At 33.4% G+C, this 21,149-nt stretch overlaps 3 protein-coding genes and 1 pseudogene across 4 annotated transcripts; all 4 read right to left on the reverse strand.

The window, feature by feature from the left end:
* Positions 1 to 307: 307 nt before the first annotated feature.
* LOC114748049 (miraculin-like) lies at positions 308 to 1,100 on the reverse strand. The gene has a single exon (XM_028936404.1). The coding sequence runs from the start codon at positions 1,047 to 1,049 to the stop codon at positions 441 to 443; it is 609 nt and encodes a 202-aa protein (XP_028792237.1). The 5' UTR covers positions 1,050 to 1,100; the 3' UTR covers positions 308 to 440.
* A 5,696-nt stretch (positions 1,101 to 6,796) lies between these two features.
* Positions 6,797 to 10,873, reverse strand: LOC114748044 (uncharacterized). Its single transcript, XM_028936399.1, has 3 exons — positions 10,658 to 10,873; positions 9,027 to 9,321; positions 6,797 to 7,773 (listed from the first exon to the last, which is right to left on the reverse strand). The coding sequence occupies exons 1-3, from the start codon at positions 10,871 to 10,873 to the stop codon at positions 6,797 to 6,799; spliced, it is 1,488 nt and encodes a 495-aa protein (XP_028792232.1).
* Positions 10,874 to 14,204: 3,331 nt separating this feature from the next.
* On the reverse strand, positions 14,205 to 17,257 carry LOC114748047 (disease resistance-like protein CSA1). Of its 2 annotated transcripts, none has more exons than XM_028936401.1 (4): positions 17,077 to 17,257; positions 16,682 to 16,954; positions 15,785 to 16,588; positions 14,205 to 15,694 (listed from the first exon to the last, which is right to left on the reverse strand). In XM_028936401.1, exons 1-4 carry the CDS (start codon positions 17,197 to 17,199, stop codon positions 14,324 to 14,326), a joined length of 2,571 nt encoding a protein of 856 aa, XP_028792234.1. In that variant the 5' UTR covers positions 17,200 to 17,257; the 3' UTR covers positions 14,205 to 14,323. The 2 variants fall into 2 exon arrangements, with proteins under 2 accessions (XP_028792234.1, XP_028792233.1); XM_028936400.1 differs by having other exon boundaries at positions 14,205 to 15,706.
* A 236-nt stretch (positions 17,258 to 17,493) lies between these two features.
* On the reverse strand, positions 17,494 to 19,144 carry LOC114748045 (TMV resistance protein N-like; annotated as a pseudogene).
* Positions 19,145 to 21,149: the final 2,005 nt, after the last annotated feature.

Genomic DNA, 21,149 nt, shown 5'->3' on the forward strand with positions numbered 1-21,149 from the left:
CAACTCATTTTTTACACGTAATTAATAGCATTTAATGTTGCTCTGGAAAATGAGTAACTAGAATCTTTAGTTTTATGGGTTCTATCATAAGACATATATATACATACATATATATATATATATATATATATAGGTCTTGCGGCACATCTAATTTCATTGTCCATATCTTATTTAGACGGTCTAAATCATATTTGTTAATTTTATTACTTTCTATAAGGGGATGATAAGACAATATAATTACTATATATGTACTATATGTTCTCAAAATAAAAATGAAAAAAGTAAAAGATAAAGTGAGACGCGCATATGGGCAGAAAGCTCTACCAGCTTATTTATTTATTCGTTGTTTTATTAGTTGGAGAGAGCAGGACATAAGAACCCTACTTGGGAAACCTATAAATTATGCATTATTCATAAAATTCTTGTTGATGAAGCAATCTTCAGGCTCTCTGAAACTGAACTTTGTATGGGGAATCACTCAAAGCAAGACGATGGTATCCCTCACTATCAACATATATACCAATATCCTTGCACTGGACAGTACAGTTACTGCACACAGTTGGACAGTACATTAACTTATAGCTGTCTTCATACTTCTCAATCTTGAACCAATTGTTCACCGTTTGCCACCCAGGATTGCCGATGACCCCACCCGTCGTCACGAACCACCGTCCAGTGGTATCATCGTAGTCGTCGAGCTTCCACACGTTGGACTGAGGACAATCTGTATCACCAGAGAACACAACGTTGAGATCCGTAGAGACACGAACGACACCTTTCTTAGGGTTGACGGGTGTGAACGACAATGGTAGGCCTGAATCGCCTTGGACAACCACAACATCTAGTGGGCATTCTTTCCCTATGCTTGCAAGAGAAAGCCCACCGCCGTTTGGAGTTGCCGGAGCTGGAAATACGTAGTAATTGGCTCCTGCTCGGAGCACTTTGCCGCAGGTATCAACAACCTGTTCTGGTGCTGCATCGGCGGCTCTAAGCAGTGGCTTTGTGGCGAAGGCGAAGAGAAGGACGAATGCTACAAATGTGATCTTCATTGTTTGATCTGAATGCTCACAAACTATAGCTTTCTTTTTGGTTTGATTATTGCTGATGGGAGATGATGAGAGAATTGAGCATGAATTTATAGTTACAGTGATGGTGGAGTCTATGGACTTACTTGCACTTATTGTCAAGGATTTCGAGTTATACGATTGGCCGTAAGGATATAAACTCTTTCCACTTAAAGTTGCTTTCCAATGAAAGTAGTGTTTTCTCGCCAGTTCCTGCCTAACAGTATACTACTTTCTCCGTTCATAAAGCTATTTTAAGCCATTTATTATGAACTATGGATTGTACAGAACATAGGAAGTTCACATCTAATTTTATACTCCTCTGGTCCTTAATATAAGACCTAATTATTGAGTTGATTTTAGTTATAAATATAAGACCTATTTATCATATTTATCAATTTTTTTCTAAATTATCTCTATGGATATTCCATCAACCATAATCAAGTAGAAGAGGAAGGAAAGATATTAAGAAAGATGATTATGGTGTTTTAGGGAAAACATACCATATTTCTTATAATTAACTAACTTACCTAACATTCTTAATTTAACCAAATTAGTTAAATAGGTTTGGAGGAGTATTAAGTAATTTAATGCAATGTATGTCCAATTCCCTACAAGCAATAGGAAAGGTTTTATATATATGCGCGCGCGCCCATCTACATAAACACATTTATTTTTAATTTTTCGTCAAGACGCTCCTAAATTTCGGATTAGGTTTTTAAAGTTCAAAGATTAACTTTTTATTTTATTCTTGATATTTTTTCAATGAAAAATCTTTAGGTTGGGATCTAAACTTTTCGTAACATCTAAAAAAATAATTTTTTTGAATAAATAAATTTTCATGAGTCGAATAATGTTTACCGTTATATTTACATATTAATAAACCCCTTATAATAATCATAAGATTTGAATCTATGTTGGGCATCACTAGCTCTCTCACATTGGATTCTCAACTGCAAATTTAAGAGTTACATTTGAAACTTAAATGTCTTATTTATATACTCCTGAATTTGTAGTTTTTTTAACTTTATCAAGTTCATTTTTGAAAAATTTATTCCTAGATCCTGAACTTATAAATGTTTTACTCTTCCGGTCTTTAACGTGGGACTTAATTGTTGAGTTAATCTTAGTTCTAAATGTAAGATCTATTTCTCATGTTTATTTATTTCCCTTAAATTACTTTTATTAATACTCCTTCAACCATAATCAAACAGAAGAGGAAGGAGGATATTAAAGAAGATGATTATGATGTTTTAGAAAAAAAAAAAAAACATGTCATATTTCTTATAATTAATTAATTTACTTAACTTTTTTAATCTAATCAAATTAATTAAATAGGTTTTACATTAAGAAACAAAAGAGTATTTTAGAAGACCTTGAATATGTGAAATTATTTTTGAAGGTCATTCCCTGCAAAAATAATAAACCTGCATTATAGTTTAAAGCTGCTAAAACAACTAAAGAGTGGTATATTTTGGCTCTTCTGAAAAAAAATAGATGCAGTATGTGCAAAAAGTTTCCACGGATTAATAGAGTAAAATAATATTGCATAATTTATTGCGAACTTAAATAAAAAGGAGAGATACTCATATGTATGAATATACATGCTTGATAAATTGAGAATACATCTCAATAGATTCCCTTTTTTTTTTTTTTGGGTGTGCCTAGATGCCTTATTCTTAAACGCCTCTGATAAATGACCTAAGTTCCAAGTAAAATGAAAATCATTTTAATATTTTAGGATAATAAATGACGAAACTTTGCACTTTTATGATTTTTAAAGAAAACAAATCAAAATTGCACAATTTTATCTTACTTAAGACATAAAGCCATATTATATGACACATCAAAACATCTACCCAATGTTTTAAAAGCCGGACCGGATATTAAACCGGAAAAGTCAGCGGGTCATGGTTCAAACGGTTAAATCGGTTAAACCGTTTGGTCGAACCGGTGCCATAATAATTAATTAAAAATATTATTTTATATAACAATATAGACATAATTAGTCAAAAATGATAAAAAAATAGTATAAATATAAATGTTTTAGATAAAAATAAAAATAGTAAGAATAAAATTTCAATTATGTAATAATTAGAATTATGTTTTTTTTTTTACAATGAAGTTAGTACTAATATCTACATGAGATGTTACATCGTATTGGGCATTTCAAATCTTAAAACAGGGGCATACTTTTTAAATTCATAAAAAATAAAAAATTGATATTTTTATTTATTTGTTAAAAATAATTTGAATATGAAATGCTTTTTTTCTTGATTTTTTTAAAAGATAAAATATTGACAAAAAAATGACGTTGGACGAAGGATAAGATACACCTGAAAAGAAGAAAAAGTTGCAGTGATGTCTGCTTTTATCCAGCGAATATTGCTGCAATGCAATTTTATATCCATCAGTTATTGTATAATTAAATGCATCCCTTTCTTCTTCACTTGTATCTTTCATTTTCGTCTTTCTTACTTCCTTTTTCCACTTTTCACGAACAAAACACAGCTACAAATCCATTTCGATTTCTTCTGTATGGAGTATGGAGCTTAGGATATAAGATCTTTGCTTCTTTTCTTCTTCTTTTCTGAGCATGAGTTTTTATGGGCAGTGGTTTGATACTCTCTCTCGTTTTCTTCCTCTTCCTTCATCTTTCTTCTTCATCTTTATCTTTCTTCTTCGTTGCTGGTGGCTGCCATAATGAAGAAAACTCAGGCCGGCCGGTTATTATAAAACCGTTCCGGGTTCCGGGCTAATGGCGGTTTCTGGCTCAAAAGCCGGCTCACAACGGCTCAAAACGGATTAACACTCAGAACGGTTTTTACATGCAACTCAAGCCGCCTTCACCTCCGGTCGACGGTTGATCCGGTCGGACCGTCCGGTCCGGTCCGGTTTTGAAAACATTGCATCTACCATTTTATAAATTTTAATGACAAAAAATTAATAATTAAGAGGTTAGAACTTAGAACATCATAAAAATATTAGAGGCCTCATGGCCTGATCACAACATTTGCCTCCATCCTTGATCATATAACTATCTGTCCATGCAATCACACATGTTATACTAAAACTATAACTATATATATACACACATATAGTACAGTCTCTTAATTTTTTTTTTTCTTATTGTTTTCTGTTCTAAGATGTTTGTCTCTAACTTCTATTAAATATATATATATATATATATCTTTTCTTTGATCCCTATTTTTTTCACATAAAATCATGCAGTTTGCCTTCGACAATTATATTTTATAATCTTTATTTGAATTTGCTTGAAATTATTTGAACAGGAATGTAATCCCTCTTTAATTTCTTTAGAACATTTGTAAGTTCTTGTAGTTTGGTACAATTTTAGTTTTTTTAACCATCTATCCTGACCTTAAATTTTAAACTTTGAAGCTTTATCCTGTTTCCTTTTATTTTGGTCCCATGGTATCAGAGGACTTTAAAAACTCTGTTTCTATTTTCTTCACTGCCTTCTTTTCTTTCCTTTCTTTGACTACCATTTTGCTTTTCTTCTTTCCCTTCATACTTCAAAAGTTGCCTCTACCATCTCTCATCCATGCTACAATTGCCTTTCCTATATTCATCTGAATGAAAATGTACCACTAATATTTGTCTCTTCTCCTAGCTACCTTCTCTTTCTCGTCTTATATCAGGGTCAGGATCTCATTTTTCTCCGCGCACTTAATTTTTTTTCTGAGATAGCCAAACACGCTCTTTGTGTTCTTCTGTTAGAAAAGGAAAAAAAAATTAGGACAAATAGAGCAACAAAAAATCATAACGAGACTATCAAGAATGAATGATGAGAATGTAAGGGTATTGACTTAAATGAGTTTTTTAATAGTATAATGGATGAAGTAAACTATGCCTTAAACTTAACTGCAAATACGAAGTGCAATGCAATATGTGAACCTTAGAACAATCAACAGGAACTACATCCATCTTCTAATGGACAAATGTTTAAGGCGGCTATGATTGATATTATTGTGCAAAGCTATGAAACAATGATGAAAGGAATTAAGAGATTAGTTGAGCTCATAAGAGACAATGATAATTCTATTCAAGATAAATCTATTTCTATTGCTAAAAAAGATCTCACAATACTTGAAAAGAGTAGTCCTCTCCATTGAAAGGAAGTATGCACTGAGCTTAAAAAATTGAAATAAACGAAGATTGATTAGCAGCTAAAATACCACTTCTTGTATAGGAAAGAAAATACCAAGAGAACATCTTTTGGGGTTCCACATCACATGAGGCTACAGGCACAGGCACTAGTTAAGTTAACGACTAATGCTGAAATTTATTGAAAGAAGCAGCCATTTGTTCGAATGCTTTATGTATTTTTCCTTTAGTAAGGAGAATTTTAGACCTTCGATTCTTCTTTTTTCGCGGTATGACTTCCCTTATTTGTAATTTTGGTACTTGTGGATCTTTTGTTAAGACAAGTTCAACAAGACTTATATACCATTTTACTTTTGAGTTGGAAACTGAGCTCCTTTCCTTGTGCAAATGATCGATGGTCTAAATTCTGAGAATGAGTGAAAAAAATTATTTATGATTAGTGAAGACTTTTGCTATTTTCTCTATTAATTTCATGCTTATGATTAGCTGATGTATTCTTAGCCCACTGGGCATAGATAGTCTAATTGTTTTGTTGGAATACAGTTCCCATTAGAGCAGCCGCATGGGCTCCGTTAGAAAGGTTAGTGTTTCAAGACGCGTTAATTGCATTCAATATATTTAAATGAAAAAGGTATATTTTCAATTTAAAATAATCTTGAATTCTTATAGAATATGAATTTTTTTTCCTTCTGTTTTTTGATGATGAAATGAATCTTTTTCCCTACTTTTGATTCTTTCCTCCCCCCTCCCTTTTCTTTCTGCTTAATAGAGATGACTCTATGCTCCAGCTACAATCTAATCTCCAAGAATTGGCACAAATGCGTACTCTGAAATCTATGGGGAGCTTTATTTTCTCCTGTTGGTTTAATTTCCTTGGATAATATCATTTCTTGTTTTGCGTTCTATTAAAAAAATTGTAAAAGTATAGTTTGTCCAACTGATGTGAACTCTCTTTGACTTTGCGGGGACATCTTATTCCTATGGATGGATGCAAACCTTCTGCTTGCCCCACTTCAAAAGATATTATTGTCATTATGACATTTATCTTTATTTTAACTTTCTCTTTATTATTAGTTTAGTTTGTGCACAACTATATTTTACTTAATATTTTGATTTTAAAATCAAATATAAAAATAATTTCATTTTAATTCGATGGTTTTAATTTTTTATTGGAATTTATTTTCATGGCATGATAAATCAAACAAGAGTATTGTCATTGTAAATGTTAAACACTTTCTTTTCTTTTTTATTTTCTCCTTTCTATCCAGACACGAGGATAGAAAATAAATATCATCCCTCCAATTTTCTCTCACCTCTATTTTCTCCCGCTTCCATTTTTTCTTATTCTTATCCTAGTTTTCTTCCCATTTAAACATAGTGTACTTTTATTACACGTAACGAATGTTGCCTCAACATTCTCCCGAAAGCATGCATATTTAATCTGAAAAGTGCTATCCTTCCAAATGGACCTTTAGCTCTGGCTGAACAAAGAATTATTGAACAGCAATATATACTCAAGCCTGCCGTTCTTTTGGCTTCACTTCCTAAATTACATTATGCAGCAACCAATATTTGCTATGTTACAAATCAGTTTGTAAAATCAATCAATTTTCACAAGGCTCAATGCGCCTGTTACTATCAAAGTACTGACAGTTTACACCATCTAGCCTTTCATTAAATTTTTCTGCTAGCTTTGACCATTCAGCTTTTATATTTGCTTGGGTTTTCTTAGCCAATTCCCACTCATCTCTTAAGTGTGGGGCTTGTTCTTTCAACTCATCTCTTTGTGCTTTAAGGGTCTTTCCTTCCTCGAATGTTTCCCTCTTTCTCTTCGTTGCCGTGGTCTTAGCTGACTGAAAAACACAGATGTTTGCTTTAATGCCACTCAGCTGCTCTTCCAATTCTTTCTTTCTTTCCTCCAAACCGGCTAACTGGCTGCTTAACTCGTTTTCTAATGATGCTAGTTCTTTAAACTGGTTCTTGTTAGCTTCAAGACTTTCTTCTACTTTATCTGCTTTCAACAGGTTCGTGCTAGCACACTCAATTTGCCGACCAGCATTATTATATTCAGAACTCCACTGAGTAAATCTTTTCGAAACTTCTGATATTAATAAGCGCACTTCCAGAGAGATCCCATCATATACTGTGAGGTTGGAAAGGTACTCTAAGGTGGACTTCATCGAATTGCGCTGCTCAGAATGCAATACAACGGAAAAGTCTTTGGAGAGGAAGTCTTGCAATGTTTTCAAAGCTTTCTCAGTCTCTTCGCATGGAGGGGTTCTTGGCAATTCACTGCTGCCCCTATTATCTTGGGGAGGTGACACAACTGAGGTCTCAGCATCCAAGGAAGCATAAAATGCTCTCATTTCTGCATCATCCAATGTTAGATCGATCTGGCTTTTGGGAGAGTCAGTGTTAGCCAATCCCAAAATGGATTTGGTTTTTGGATGTTGTTCCCTCCCAGTAGCAGAATCAGTAATGATCGATCCTTGACTATTTGGTGTCTCAGGCAAAGAAGTGACAAGGGATGCAGGTTCAGCCTTTAACGGGTGAGCCATATATACTGTGTTTGGTCCAAATTCTACAAGTTAGCAGAGATGGAAAACGTTAATTCAGTGGAATTGCCGGTTGACAAATGGTACTACCAGAACACATCAATCAGAAAGTTGCAATTATAAAGTAAAGACAAAATAGAGTTTCTCACAGCCAACATATATATGAAGGGGAATTCTCTCCTCGATTCGATTTGGATGTTAGTATCTTCCTATTTGTCTGTGGGAAAACATTAAAACTATGCATTGTCTTTTCTTTGAAACAAGTAAGCCGTTCAGGTATTTGGGCTACATTACGAGTTGTGCGGTATTTCTCATTTGTTTCTTCCAGTCCCTCTGCGATTGACCACCAAACACCAGCCTTCCACCAAATAAATAAGTTCTACCAATACTGTCTCACAGTTTGACCTCCCAGAACGATAACTTCGTCATTCAGAAGGTGAATCATGAGCTGCCAACTATTTCTTGTCTTTCCTTTCACCATTGGCATCACAAAAGCCAGAAGCAAGAAAGCCTTTTTCTCACTCTAAAAGTCGGCTTATTTTCCTCCAACCCCCTCATTCTTCCCCTCTCCAGTATTACAAACAACCCAACGACCAGCCGTTTTCATTTTTATTGCCTCCTATATCAGCATTAATGAACAGACAAGTTAACTACTTTTCTCAACCCAACTGTCAGCCAGCATTCCAATTGACAATAGTAATCATGAGATATAAATCAACATCACATTATGACAAATTGAAATTCACTTTGGAATGAATCATTTTATTATTATCAATACAAACCAAACTTCTAGAATCTTTTGAAAGAGTGAAATGGTAGGTGCTTACCAATTTGATCTTTATCTCATTTCTTTTTTATATCAACCGAGCTTGGAATCATTAAAAACACATCTTCATTAAAGTAAAAACACACAGATATTCAAGCATGCGTAGTTCCTTAAGTAGATATCAACTTTAGCATCCTCTCAAGTAGCAGCAGTAGATGATGTACTTCTGATGCTCTATTATGAATACTTTAATCTTCATGGTTTCTATACTGTTATGTGATATATTAGTGACTCAAAGCAGACGAGACTATAACCGATACTTGTATGGGGGATCCGTTAGATGTACATAACCAACGCAGCCTATAACTGATGCACTGCTGTGTATTGTTCCTCTCATTAAAGAATATTATAATCAAACTAAATAAAAAAAAGTTTTAAAAATTAGTGAATATGTTTGGAGATAAAATGAACTTGGGGGCTAATATTTCACATTCATAGAGAATGTATGCTTACCTTTGTCAATACCTACGTCCTGAACACGTGGTAAAGTCATTAGCTCTTGCTCAACACCATCCCCTGTTTTTGGACGCTTGACACATCTGACTATGTGACGCTTTAAATGAGAAGTTCCGCAGTTATCTTGCAACAACCTGCCACAGTGTTTGCATTGAACTTTACTACCATCGCTTGTTTGAATTTTGAGCATATCTTCCCATACTTTAGAAGTCAGTTTTGATCGCTTGGAACTGTTAAATTCTTCATATTCATACTCTATGTCAACACTTGTATTCTGCTGTGTCATTATGTCCTGTTGAACAATAATACATATATTTAGCAAAGCAACCGGATTTTTAAGGGGAGAAAAAATAAATATCTAATCGTACATAACAGTGACATTTATACTTTTCATGTAAGACAAATTTGACACCCTCATATTTAAGCTACAGCCAAGCCAACAGAGCTTTTATATCAGATGCCTTAACAGATGAAACGTACTTTCAAATTTTAAAATGAATAAAGAATCTACGAATTAAATTATTAAGACATACAACTGCCATCAGTTCAGTGTATTTTCACCTTCTACAGCAAGTTAAAAAACAGAGAAGTATAACCTACCATCAAAGATAATAACTTTTCTAAATAACATTTGTGAGGGAGGGAAAAAAAAAAAAAAGGGTACAGTCATAGTAAATGCATGAAATTATAGTATAAGTAATGAGAACCGTAAGTTAGATGTAAAATCCAACAGCCAAGAAAAATATAACAGAATTATTCTTCACTTTTTCCCATAAAATTACAGAATACAATTAAGAAGCAGGACCTAGCCAGAAAATTGGATACTTTACCATTCAATTGTTATGCGGACAACAGTGAAAAATGATTCCTCGATGACATCTTAGTTTGAAGGCCATTAATCACTATCTTATTTCCTAGCAATCTACATACACAAGCTTAGAAACTTGCAAGAAACTATCGTATCAACATGCATTCCCTCATGCAAGAGAGCCATCAGGAAAAGAAAAATATATAACTTCTAATATGATGTTATTGAGTTGCAATTTCCCACCAATCTTATATAACTTCAATAAGTGACAAAAGGAAGATAAGGTCAAGTAACCTGAAAGTCAAACTTTTTAGTCCAATTATTAAAAAAAGAGAGAGAGAGAGAGAGATCAACGGATTAACCAAACCAAACTTCTTTTTTTCTCAACAATCCATCTAGTTAAAGTTAGAATTTGATAATATGTCAACAGAAATTGTGAGGAACATTTTAAAGCAAGATAAGAAATTTCAAATGTTCGTACAGTTTGGTCCTCTCCACTCCTAAATCACTACAACCGTGTAGAATCACTTCAGTTTAGTAAGTTAAGTTGTGGCAAACAGCACTTTAAATATTCAAAACTTTCGTGCTCGATAATTCTGAATGAAAATTCACCAACGGATTACATTCCAGAGGCATTCGCTCCAAATTTTGCTATACTCATATGAAGCCACTATATCTTCCCCATCATAAACTAAATTTATAATCAATTGAAGGCACCAAATTTAAACTCCCTACAATATCATTTTAGCAAGGGAGCAATCAAAGAAGGGAAATATAAATTAATCGAAGATCGAAAGGAAAATGAAAATTATGTGCCTACTTTAGAATACGAGAGAATCTTTTGCCTACGTTCTGCTGCGGTATCCAGCAGTGCTAATACCGTCTCCAAACACCTCGACCGGCCGCGACGGAGACCCCTCAATGTCGTCAGATTTTGAGAAACGAGAATGGCAGACAGAGGTAAGGGCCGGAAAAAAACCGCGGGTCTGTTATCCAGCAAGCCAGGCTGTGGGCTTTTGGGCTTAAGCCCAGGCATCGTTCATCCCTTTTTATACATATGGTCTTTTATCATCCTTGTTGACCAAAATAAATAGATTACTTCTATAAATACTACATCTGGTTCTTAATATAAGATCTTATTTAATTTTTATTTTGATTTTAAATATAAGATTCAAATTCACTTTGTCTCTCATATTTATGTATTTTTTTTAAGATAATCCTTCTAACAATAATAGTTCTAGTCAGTACATTTGATTAGTAAGGATATTTTAGGAAAGACAACACATATTTATTATAAATAACTAACTCAAGTTCTTTTCTTAATCTTCTCAAATCAGTTAACTAACTCTTATAAATAAGACTGAAAGTAGTAGTAATTTATGAGAGAATAATATCTCTACTAACCCTTCTCTCTACTCGAGCGGAGTGTCTCCATTGCATGTTGTCTCCACTTTGTCTCTATGTAAGTAAAACGATGCCATTTTGCAACTTTTCAGCAGTCCCACATTTTTTATGCATGCAAATGCAGTGACACCGTTTTCCTACAGAACTGATCTGGTGTTATATATTAAGGAAAAACAATTTATCGCAGTCGCCCCCGTGGTCCTCCTCATCGTTGCCCAGATCTCATTGTCATTTGGAGGGGTGAGATTCCACTTATGAGATATGATACGCACTTGCTCCCAACCCATGAACCCCAACAACGAAGTTGGGTTTTATTCCCAAAACAATTTCAAATCCGTCCTTCTGACCTTCCCTTGTTTTCACTCTTCTGTTGTCACATCCCTTCTCTGCTTAATCCTCATCTAACAAGATCAGTTTCCCAAGTTTAGGTGTGTTATTTGATGGCTTCAAACATCAAAGTAGAAATCAGATTTTTTGCAGCAAAATGGGGTCACTGCAAGAATAAAATTCTTAGATTGTTGAAAGGATAAAAAATGGTGCCGTTTTATTTAAATGGAAAGAAACAGGAGACAACGTGTAATGGAGACATTCTTTACCACTCTCCACTTCCTCTCTATTTAATGTTTTCATCATTAGATTAAACTTTAATGGCTAAAATTTATTTTATAAAGATATTATTAAAATATTAAATATTAAATAATAAAAATATATAAATAAATTTATACTGTTAAGTGTTAAAATTTGATATAAGTTGTTTAATATAATAAATTTTTATTATATTTAATATTATAATAATATTTTTACTCAATTTTAAATCTCAGCTATTGGAAGTTAATCCAATGATAGAGAAATTAAGTGAAGAGGAAGTGGAGAGAGAAGTTAGTGGAGACATTCTTATCCTAAGATTTATCAGCTATTTTTTCATAAATTTAGCATTGATATTAAAATGACTATACATCTTCATTTTTATAAAATAATAAATAAATTAACTGACAATTGTAAAAACTCAGTATTTTTTAAGAGTTACTATAATTTTGAGAAAATGACACAAAATGATACTTAAACTCGGAAATCTCAAAATAGTCACTTGAATAAGCAAAATCTTAATTTAGGCATAAATAACTTATGTGAGATTTGTAAATTTATTGAAATGACCATATTATCTTTTTTTTATTGTTCTTAAAAAACTAAATGCCCTCGTTGGCTAACTGGTTGCAGGAGCTCAGGTGCCCACCGTCACTTGAGCTCCAGTGGTCGATTGACAATCAGTCACCGGAGTTCAAATAGGTGATAACTATTTTTTTGAAAATTTTTACAATTTTAATAACATGATTAACAAGTTTTGTAATGCTATTACCAAGTTCACTATAGTAGTTACTAACAGGCTTTTCAGAAAATTCAAAAAGTAGCATTTTTATAATTTCAATAATGTCATTAACAAGTTCCATAACATTATTAACAAGTTCGGTATAACATTTAATAATAGGTTTTCTAAAAAATTCAAAAAGTGATATTTTTATAACTTTAGTAACACGATTAACAAGTCATGTAACGATATTAACAACTCTCATAAAAGTTAATGTTTTTAATATTAGCTCCATGTAAAGGTTGTACAACAAAAATTTTTCCACTTATTAGATAGTCATTATGGTTATGAGAATTGTTAATATCGTTACATGATTTGTTAACCTCGTTATTGAAGTTATAAAAATGCCACTTTTGAATTTTTTTTAAAATCTGTTGTTAAATATTATATTGAACTTGTTAATAGAGTTACAGAGCTTATTAACGGCATTACTAAAATTGTAAAAATGCTACTTTTTGAATTTTCTGGAAAACCTATTGTTAACTGCTATACTAGACTTGTTAATAGTGTTACAAAACTTCTTAATCGTACTACTGAAATCGTAAAAAAAATAGTTGCCGGCCACCAAAGCTTCGGTAAGGACAACCACCTGAGCTCCAGCGGCCTCCGCCGGCACCGAAACTTTAGTGACCAACCAGCCAATGAGGGTATTTGGTTTTTTTAAAAACAATAAAAAAATAAAGGATAATATGATTATTTCAACAAATTTGCAAATCTCAAATTGGTCATTTATACCTACAAGTGACTATTTTGGGATTTTCAAGTTTAACTGTCATTTTTGTGTCTTTTTTCCTATAATTTTTGGTTAAGTTTATCCTCATTTTGGGTTTAGTCTCCTAAGTTTCTTTTTATTTAAAATATTGGTCCCTATAATTTAATACTTCCTTTGTCTCTTTTTATAAACAACAACTATCACCTCTCCCTTATCTCTAAATATAAGTAACATTTTCAAGTTGCTTTAAAATTTGAGGCAAATTTTCTATTTCTTTCTCATTAATTACTTATTTTAATACTCAATATATTTATTATCTTATTTTTCAAACTATTATCTCTCTCTATAACACATTCTTTCTGTTTCATAATTCTCTTATTTTAATAATTTTCTTATTCTCTTTCTTATATTCTTTACCCCATAAATAAGGGTGTTTTGAAGGAAAAAAATTTCAATTTCTCCATATTTATTATTTTAAACCTATTTTAACTAATATTTTAATATACATGTAAAAATATGAACTATTTTACCCTTTGAGGTATCAAAACCTATGATTTAAAACTTAAAGGATTCAAATCAACGTTAGGACAAACTTGAGAGACCAAAGATTATATTAATCTATTTTTAAATAAGGTTGAGGGTTTTGAATAGTATAGATAAAATCAATTGTAGTTGGGGAACTATCTGTTCGGATTAAAAAATACTTAAATTTTAATTAACAATAATATTAGATACTATATTAGTTGCTGTGGAATGTTATGAGGATATAACTAAATTCTTCAAGCATAGACGATGAGAGAGCCAAACAAGCTACTTGTCTTGAATGGATCTTTTGATTTCGATCATTACAATCAGCAAAGAAGTCCTAATATGTGACACATATCTTTCATTGAACAAACATATTCTACATTTACTCTTCAAAGTTGGAGTGAACTTGACATCATGTGTTCAATAATTTATTTCTATTCCTAGTACTTCCTCTTACATAACAGACCATATTTCACTCAAAAACACCTATATACGCTTTTGTTGTTTATTTTCTCTCCAAGTTTTGACCATTCGGTACTGATATTTGCGTGGATCTCCTTGGCCAGTGCCCAGTCATCTCTCAAGCGTGGCAATTGTTCTCTCAACTCATCTCTTTGAGCTAGGAGAAGCTTTCCTTCCTCAAAAATTTCTCTCTTTCTCTTAGTAACCATTTTCTCAGCTGATTCGAAAGCCCTGATATCAGATTTAATGGCGTTGATTTGATCCTCCAGCTCTTTCTTTCTCTCCTCCAAATAGGCCAATTGGCTGTGCAGCTCATTTTTCATGGTCATCACCTCCTTGAAATGGCTCTTGTTAGCTTCAAGACTTTCAGTTGTTTCATGCATTTTCAACACGCTGGCTTCGGTAATCTTCATTTTCTTGCTTGCATTGCTATAATCGCAACTCCAATGAGTAAATTCTCTTGAAACTTCTATTATCACTGATCTCATTTCTATTGACACTCCATCATCTGCAGATAATCCAGAGAGGCAATCCAATGTAGCTTTCATGGTACTATAATTTTTAGGCTCCAACATTTCAGAAAAATCTTTGGTGAGAAATTCTTGAAATGTCTTCCATGCTTTTTGGATTCCTTCACTTGGTTTGATATCAGTTTTCAATTCAGAAATAGATGTGATATCTTTTGAAGGTAATGGAACAAAGATCTCAGCATCTAAAGAAGCATAAAATGCTTCCATTTCCTCATCATCCTGAGTTTTGTTTATCTCATTTCCCTTGCATTCAAGCATTTGGCTATCCTCTGCCTCACAGGCTTCCCAGTTATCATTCACATTGTGACAATTATCTTTGAAGACTTGAAAATCTTCCACTGACTTGTTATTACTAGTGAGCTTCTTCAGTTCAGTCTCTTTGTTATCAGATTCTGTGACAGAATCAGAATCCAAATAGGGGTCTGTGAATCTGATCGCATTTTCTTCTTGTTGGATTACATGTATCCCACACCAACTCACAGTTACACTTGGAACTTCAGACATTTTTTCACAAGAAATCTCCACCTGATTCCAGTTATCATCCAAATAAGAATCAAACGCTTTCCCCTGGAAGGGAGGCAGCGTTCGCAAATCAAATAGCCAAACATGATCTGTCACCATTTTTGCGAAGCTTGTTGGTATTTCCAATTCAAACAATTCTTCACCATTAATGAAAAAGCGAACTTCGCAACTGAAACCCTCCTTCTTCATTTCACCCTCTACTGCAAAAACATAACATAGGGCAATCACTGGAAATTTCTCACGAACCCAAAATGTCATATATTCTTCTTTGCTGCAGAGATCAAACCATGTCGGAATGCTTGCTCCAGGCACAATAACATGTAACTCCCTTTCCTGAAAGGTATCCTGTGAAATAAGAAAAAAGGTAAGAAAATGTGAGGCACAAAAGATTAAAAGAGAAGATCTGACTTCACAGATACAAACCTGACTCAATAATGAACTTGACGACTCTCTATTCAATGATGTGCAATTACTTGCATCAATGAATCGTAAATTGGGAGGTAAGGTTGGAATTTCTTGGAGAAACTTGCAACTGTTTAAGTGAAGTAATTGCAAGTAAAGAAACTCCTGTATGCAGGATGAAAGCATTTCAAATTTGTTCCCTGAAAGGTCTAGTGAAGTCAACTTTGGAAAAGAGTGTAAAATTATGGGAAGATCTTCATCCAATAGGCCACAATTTTCTAGATTCAATGAATCAACATTATGGAAGGTAGGGGTATGCTGTCCCATGTCTTTCAATTTCTTCAAAAAATTTCGAAGTTGTGGACAACCCTCTATGTTAAGGTTTCTTAGATTTTGTAGCATGTCAAGGCTTTCTGGTAGTTCCTTGAGACCTAAGCAAGATGTCATGCATAGTTCCTGAAGTCCAATAAGGTTTCCAATGGAAGCTGGTAATTCTTCTATGCCACTACTTTCAATAGAAATGGATACGAGATTGTCCATTTTTCCTAAGATATCTGGGAATCTTTGAATGCTTGAACACCATATAAGGATCAGACTTTTGAGTGATGGCAACCTAATGGCACGTGGAAATGCCCTTAGTTTGGTGCATCCAGAAGCCCTCAACTCGACAAGTTTATCAAGAAATCCAACAGAATCATCAACCTCTTCTAAATTTGCACAATAATCAAGATTTAATTCTGTCAAATTTGGAACTCCAGAAATGTCAGGAAGTTTTGTTAAGTGATCGCAGTGGCTCAAATCCATAGATGTCAAAGAATCAAAATACTGCAAGTCAAAAATTGAATCACTATCAGATGCATGTTTTGAAGAAGCAGATGAAAAAGGAATTAAAAAAGCATCAGCAACAATGATATATACCCTGAATGGCTCCTGCATGGCAAAACAACTACGAGATAAGTTGAGTCCAACAAGTTTCTTTGGACGAAAATTAGATGGTAATGATGAGGAGGGGTATTCCATCCAATCAAGCAATCTTAAATTGTTTGGAAGATGTTGAGGGCTCCCAAAAATGTGTGCGTTCTTAACTATAAAAATTTTCATATTTCTCATCCTTTTAAAGGTGCTTGCTGTCAAGTGTACCATATAATGATCTGGGAGGTCCACCATCATGCCTTGAATTTTCCTTGATCCCTTTATGACGCAGCACAAGGAAATGACATAGTTAGGAATTAAAAAAAAAAAAAAAAGAGGAATAAACCGACCAAGTTCTTTATTAAACAAAACATTAAGAATGTCAAAAGCATGGCTCTTACAGTATTTTGAGTAAGTACTTCATAAACATCTTCAGGGTGCCAAATTCTACTTCGATTTCCAGGCTCTAATGGAGAATCTTCTCTTACAACTTCCCTTCCCATGTCTTGTATTAGATCATGCATTCTTAATTTGTTATACCGATCAATAGTTACAAGAGATCTATCAATTAGGACACCGATACCAATTTTTGGATAGAAACCACAAGCTTTTAGCGTCTTTTCAACATATTCTATCTACTGTCTCCCCTTTGAAGAAGCATGCAATGTCTAGGAAAATTTCTCTCTCATTCTCCTCCAAATTATCATAGGTTACTCTGAGTACATTCTGAACCTCTTTGTTGGGAATCTTTTCATATTTGTCCAATGCATCTTGCCACTCATCCACTGTTTTACCATACAAATTTGAACCCATTACTTTCAAAGCCAATGGAAGCCCTTCGGCATATAGCGCCACACGGTGTGAAATCTCAAAATAACCTGAATCCGGGGATTTTCTTTGAAGGCATTCCAAGTGAACAGTTCAAATGCTTCATCATGATGTAGCTTCTTTACCTCGTATGTTTTTTCAACTTGATGAGTAGCTAGTAAGTGTTTATCTCTTGTTGTGATCACAATTACACTACCAGAACCAAACCAATCATGTCCTCCTGCTAAAGCTTGTAGCTGCTCTAATTTGTCAACATCATCAAGAATCAAAAGAACTTTTTTGCAACACAATCTTTTCTTCAAAATGGGGATTCCTTTGTAAATATTTCCTAGCTTAATGTTCTTGTCTCCAACCAAATCAAAAAGAAGTGCTTCTTGGAGCTGTGCTAAGCCTTTTGGTTGATTTGAACTTTCTCTAATATCAGCAAGGAAACATGCAGCATCAAATTCATTGGCAATCAAGTTAAATAGAGCTCTAGCAATTGTTGTTTTTCCTATACCTCCAAATCCATAGATTCCTATCATTCGAATTTGTTCACCTGGCTCCATATGCAAAAGTGATTTCACTTCTGATAAACAAGTTTCTAGTCCAACTGGATATTCGGCAATGTGCATAAGGGTGTGATTTAATTTACCAGAGACCTCTTCAACAATCCTTTGAATAATCTCAAATTCATACCTGGCCAGTTACAAGAAAGAGTAGCCAATCACAAAACAAGTAGGTGGAGAATCACTTCTTTCTGTCATAAAATGTATATGTCCATATATAATATAAATAAATAAGAATCGTACTTTCATGAGTTATGAACAGTGCAACTCACTTTAAGTTTTGTAAACACATTTTTGCACAAACCAGCAATCTATTTATGCTCAATCCTTTTCTGTATTTTAATGGCAATATCCTGTATGTTAATGAAGCAAGATATATTTAAGGACAAAGGAAGATCCCAAAAAAAAAAAAAAAGTAAAGTCCGCACAATTCACTCGGATATGTACAAGAGCCTTGATAACCACTTAGAAAATGAACCAAGGATTTGATTCATCATTTGTTATGTTTTATTTAAGAACTTTTAACAAAAACCTAAAAAACTCTGCAAGCTTTTTTCCAATTATTTTGCAGGAGAAGAATCAATGGCTTACCCGTTTTCTAAGCTCCAACCAGACAAGTTAGCTGCTTCAGACAAAGCCAACTTCCACTTCTGCACCTGCACCTCTTCGTATTATTCTTGAACCTATCTCCATGCTTGGCCATGGCTATGCCAAAACTTCCCTTTTGATGGCGTACCACTGAGGGATCTACGTGGTGAAAAACTGGCAAAACCAATTGCCCCTTGACCTTCATGCAATCAAGGATCTTAACAAGCTCCTCCAGACACCATGTGGAAGATGCATAGTTTTCAGAGAATACAATAATAGAAATCCTTGACTCTTCAATTGCTTTCAGAAGAGATGGAGAAATTTCTTTCCCTCTCTTAAGCTCCTCATCATCTATGAATGCGTTAATCCCCTTCTGACGCAGAGCATGATAAAGAAAGCCGGTGAAACTTCTTCTGGTGTCCGTGCCCCTGAAACTCAGGAAAACATCATAGGTCCATCCTTGAGCGTAAGAACAAGATATCATAGCCATTCCTATCAGTTTTGGGAGTTCTTCGTTCAAACAGTACAAGACAGAATCAACAAGACTTTGAGGATTGGGATTGGCATATGATTATATAGAGAAAATCCTTACACATGCATTCATGCCTAACGCGTTCCGCATCTTTAGTAACAGCAAATGGTGGGGACATCAGTATTTAATGAATGTCATTATCAAGCATCGACCTTTTCTTTTATTTCAACAGAAAAATAAGTGGCTCATACCAATGGGTTCTTGGACTTTATTCGCAATGCTACTATGCTGCTCTGTTTATAAGTTTTGCCAACCAACGATGTTGATTTTTTTTTTTTTTGGGGGGGGGGCGGGGTTTGTCTAGATGGTATTAAATTTTCATTCACATCGTTATTTTTGGCCTGACAAGTCACATCATTTTTTTACCATACAATATCGTGAATAGATTGATTTTTCTTGCCAGAGGATGCCCATTTTTGGATTCTCATCTATGAAATGTGATTCAAAGTGATCTCTCTAGCAGGACCAAACAAAATAGTTTTAAACATTTTCCTCAGCAAACTTTGCTAGTTCTGTGAAAGTTCTAAGACCACATGACAGATGCAGCAAGGCTATGCTTGTCGGAAGGCTTCATATTCATCGGAACTGAGATATATCGAGTTTACATGGTAATGGTACTCTACTTTATATTAGAAGGATGTACCTTATTTTTGTTGAAGAAATAATAGGATAGAATATACTCCTCTGATCATTAGTATAAAACATATTTTGTAGTATAATTTAATTTGTATTATAAAATTGATCTTATATTTAGAACCGGAGGAAATAATTTTATAAAATTGTGAAATTTAAAAAGTTTTATTATTAACAATTTGAAATCAAAGGCATTATTTGCATACTATTAAAAATTCAATTATGTTCTGTGCAATATGGCAGAAGAGTTAATATAACCTGTCAAAATTTATGGAGATTTTGGTCATCCTTTAAAAAATGGATAGAATGGAATGGCGAGCACGCACAGGAAGTCACTAGCTGCATATGACTTTCTTTTGCTTTAATTATTATCATAAGCAAGGTCTAAAATCAGAAACTTCCAGGAAACCCATCTGCGTCAATAAAATAGAGAATATTGACAATCAGAAACACACTTTCGAGAAAAAAAAAAATCATCTAAAACAGGCATTTTGATTGAAGTGAAACGGCCTTTGAATGTGCTTCCACACACTGGGTAAAATAAAACAGAACCAAAAAAAAAAAAAAACAAAGAAAGAGAACCGATCTTGTGTTTTTTTCAATGCTCTTTTTTTTTTGTGTTTTCTTTTGAGTAAATATATACAGCACAATTCCTATCGTTTTAGCACTGATCTCCTGTGCTTAATATAAGAATTAAATAATTGATTTGGGTATTATTAAGAAAATTAGTTGAATTAGTAATAAAAGACATTATTTTTTCTAAAATATTTTATTAATCATATGTAATGAAACTACTCCCTTGTGGAAAATTCTTAACATGTATAATCATTAATCAACATAGAGATTACTTGAAAGAAAAATGGATAAATATTAAAAACCAAGTAAATTATGATCTTATATTTATGATCAAATTGAATCTGTAACTAACACTTATATTAAGAATCCAAGATACAATAGAATGTTTTTTAACAAACGTAAACAAGTACTCCTCCAGTTTTTAATATAGGATCCAATTTTGAGTTGGTTTTGATCCTAAATGTAAGATTCATTTCTCATATTATCAATTTTTTTCTAAATTATCCATATAGATACTCCCTCAACCATAATCAAGTAAAAAAAAAGAGAAATATTAAGAAAAATGATTATGGTGTTTTAGGAAAAATGTGTCACATTTTTTATAATTAACTAACTTACCTAACTTTTTTAATCTAATCAAATTAGTTAAACGGGTCTTATCTTAAGGACCGACGAGTATATTATTATAATTCGTCTGTGTTACCCTCAGAATAAATTTTACTTCCTTGGTTAGGATTAGTTGGAATGATCGTTGGTCCGAGGTCAATTT

Source organism: Neltuma alba, unplaced genomic scaffold (genome assembly GCF_004799145.2).
Source record: "Neltuma alba isolate B1F8T4 unplaced genomic scaffold, ASM479914v2 tig00005585_pilon, whole genome shotgun sequence".
Lineage (NCBI taxonomy): Eukaryota > Viridiplantae > Streptophyta > Magnoliopsida > Fabales > Fabaceae > Neltuma > Neltuma alba.